This window comes from Octopus bimaculoides, chromosome 29 (genome assembly GCF_001194135.2).
Source record: "Octopus bimaculoides isolate UCB-OBI-ISO-001 chromosome 29, ASM119413v2, whole genome shotgun sequence".
Classification (NCBI taxonomy): Eukaryota; Metazoa; Mollusca; class Cephalopoda; order Octopoda; family Octopodidae; genus Octopus; species Octopus bimaculoides.
Window position 1 is genome coordinate 9,907,051 of NC_069009.1, and position 3,471 is coordinate 9,910,521.

The 3,471-nt window shown below is 41.7% G+C and overlaps 1 protein-coding gene across 1 annotated transcript in view; it reads left to right on the top strand.

Moving 5' to 3' along the window:
* The window catches only part of LOC106879930 (ubiquitin carboxyl-terminal hydrolase 19), a 163,422-nt gene that overhangs the window by 51,988 nt on the left and 107,963 nt on the right, over positions 1-3,471 (top strand). Inside the window, exon 10 of the mRNA XM_052977848.1 lies at positions 2,619-2,822. Within this exon, the coding sequence (XP_052833808.1) occupies positions 2,619-2,822 (204 nt within the window). The remainder of the gene's footprint in view (positions 1-2,618; positions 2,823-3,471) is intronic.

Consider the following 3,471-nt stretch of genomic DNA (forward strand, 5'->3'; position numbering starts at 1 on the left):
ATATATATATATATATTGTGTGTGTGTGTGTGTGCGATGAATTTAGCGTATAACTTGGAGTTCATCAGGAATCATTTCTTAGTCCACTCTTATTCATCTTAGTTCTCCAGGCCATAACAGGAATTCAAAACTGGACACCCACCATGAGAACTGCTATATGCTGATGACTTCGTTCTTGTTGCAGAATCTGAAGCAGAATTGCAGAAGTTCCAGGTTTGGAAGCAAAACCTGGAATCAAAGTTAATCTAGCAAAGACTAAAGTTGTTGTTAGCAAAAAAAGCAGATAAGACTCTTTCCATTAGACAAATGACCCCATTCAATATGTGGGAAAGGAGTGGGAAGTAATTCCGTTTGCTGCACCCAGTGTAAGCTATGGACACATAAGAGATGCAGTGGGATCACAGGTAGGTTTATAGATAAGGTCGCTTTCATGTGTGGCAAATGTGCAGGAACAATAAGCACTAAGGGAACATGGGACTTAGACTTTCTCAAATGCCAAGGTGGCTCTCTTGAGGAAGTAGATAGTTTCTGCTACTTTAGTGACCACATTAATAACGGTGGTGGATGCTCTGAAAGTATTGTTTCTAGAATAGGAATAGGATGGAGAGAGTTCAGAGAGTTACTACCTCTGTTGGCAACAAAAGGACTCTCTCTCAGAATGAAAGGTAGACTGTTTGATGCAAATGACTATACTCCATGGTAGTGAGACATGGGCTCTAAATATGGAAGAAATGCATAGGATGGAGAGGAAGGAAGGTAGTTTGCTTCATTGGATTTGCAGCATCAGTGTGCATGATCAACAAAGCGCAACTGTGTTGAGAGAAAAGTTAGATGTAAAAAGAATTAAATGTGGCATGCAGGAGAGGAGGATGCATTGGTTTGGACATCTGATGCGTATAAGTAAAGACAGCTGTATACAGAAGTGCCTGTCACTGAAAGTGAATGGTACATGTGGAAGAGGGAAACCCAGGAAGATATGGGATGAAGTGGTGAGGATCAATCTCAGAATGTTAGGGCTCATGGAGGAAATAACAATGGACCAAGATGTTTGGTGATGTGTGGTTCTCGAGAAGACACACCCACGTCAGTGAAACTGAGTGTTAGAAGCGTTGTGTCCCACCCACATGTAACAATAAACTTCTCATGCACTGTACCCCATGAAACTAAACTACATCTCTTTTAAACTGCATCTTACCCTTCCTCACATCTCCTCTTCATACACTATGATTGTCTCCTACTCCCCTTCCCTGCCCTCTCTGTCTTGCTACTTTCCCCCTTCCTATCTTTATACCCAGGATTTCACCAGTCACTGCAACCCCCACTCCCTACTCATGCCTACCTGGCAATACCTGGCTGCGTATATTATGACCTCTGTACCTTGAGGGCATGCTCTGGCAATTTCCATCCCATCTGTGCCCTGATCCTTGTGATTGTGAGTATACCCTGGCACTTCATCGCCATCTTTCTCCTGCTCGCTCTTACACTTTTGCTGTTTCCCACTCTCTTTTCCTTGTTCTTCCCTCTGGCTAGGTAACCATGTATCTCCTCTGCAGCAGCAAACTTTTTCCTGTCCTCATTCTTGATCACTCTCTCTCTCTCTCTCTCTCTCTCTCTCTCTCTTGCTAGGTAACCAAGTATCTCCCTTACATCAGGATATCTGTTTCTGTCCTCTTTCTTCTACCTCCCCCCCTTCTCTCCCTTCTCTCTCCCCCTCTATCTTCTCTCTTTTTCTCTCTCTGACTGGATTACCATGTACCTCCTCTATAGCAAGAAACCTGTTTCTGTCTATCTGTCACACTCTAGCCTTACATCATCTGACACAAGATCCCCTCCTCCAATGCCCCTGCCTCTCTCAAAATTCCTTGTTTTGCAAGTTACTTGGTGACCCTGCTAGTGCAGTCCACACTGTAAAGTGGTTAGCACTTTGAAGGGCATCCAGCTGTAAAAAACCATGCCAAAACTGACCTTGCTTGTGCTGGTGCTACGGAAGGAAGGGTTGGTATAAGGAAGGGCATACAACCGTAAAGGCCCTGCCAAAATAGACACAGTATCCTGGGGTAGTCTTCTGCCTGGCCAGCTCCTGTCAACCGTCTTACTCGTCCATGCATGGAAGAAGGATGTTAAATGATGATAATGATTATGATTTGTCACTCTAGTTGTCTGTCTGTCTGTCACTCTAGATTTGACTATCTATACATATAACCATCAACTAATACATTTAAACTAGTCATATCCAATTAAAATATTTTGCTTATTTTATGATGAAACCAACCAAATCCAGCCTGTAGCACCTACCTTATGTCATTCTAAAAATAAACAGTTTCATCATTGAAATCTTGAAGCTATGAGACAATGCATGATTAATTCAAAACTATGTGAATAAATAAGCATTACATTCGACAGAAATTTGTATGCTAGAAGGTGAAACTGGTCATATCCAGCCCAGATATTCTACCTGTTTTATTTTCAACCCAACCAGATCCAGCCTTTCACACCTACTCTACAATGTCATTCTAAAAATATGCAATCGCATAATCAAAATCTCAAAGCTGCAAAGTAATGCTTGATTAATTCAAAACAATATGAATAAATAAGCATTACATTTGACTGCTAAACAGTTAAAACTGTTTCTTTCTCTGTCTGTCTCATCTATCTCTTTTTCTATCACTGTCTTTTTCTCTAATCCAGATGGCAGTTTCCAGAAGGAGATAAACACCGAAAACCTGTTGGGCTCAGGCGGCCAGTTGGCTTCAGCATTTGCTGTCTTGTTGAGATGTCTGTGGAGTGGTAAATACACATCATACCAACCCTCAAAGTTAAAGGTGAGTAATTTCCTCACCTTGGAGGATGAAACTGCACTCACTTGAGTTGCAGCTGTTTGAGTAAAATGATCTCTTACCACAGCTATATGGTACAATGTGTGTGTGTATCTGTGCATACATCTGACACAAAATGCAGGTATGTATGTATATAATGTGTATATGTTGTTATGTGTGTGTGTGTGTGTGTGTGTGTGTAAATGTAATAACTTACTGTGGTCAAGGCTGTGTGGCATTCGATTATAAATAAATAAAATAGAAAATACACATTGTGTACAGGACATCACCAATGAGCGAAAAATGCGTAAACACACGAGAAATAAGTACAGGACAAAATACCAAAAGAAGATATAAAGCACGAAATAGGAGTAATAAACAGTCCGACAACTGATGAGGAGCTATCTTCTTTTGGTATTTTGTCCTGTGTTTTTTACTCGTTGGTGATATCTTGTACTCAGAGAGTAGTGGGTACTTTTACGTGTCACCCGCACGAAGGCCAGTCAGGCGGTACTGGCAATGGCCATGCTCAAAATGGTGTATTTTATGTGCCACCCGCACAAGAGCCAGTCCAGTGGCACTGGCAATGATCTCACTCGAAAATCCTATGAAGGCCAGTTAGGCGGTACTGACAACGGCCACGCTCAAAATGGTG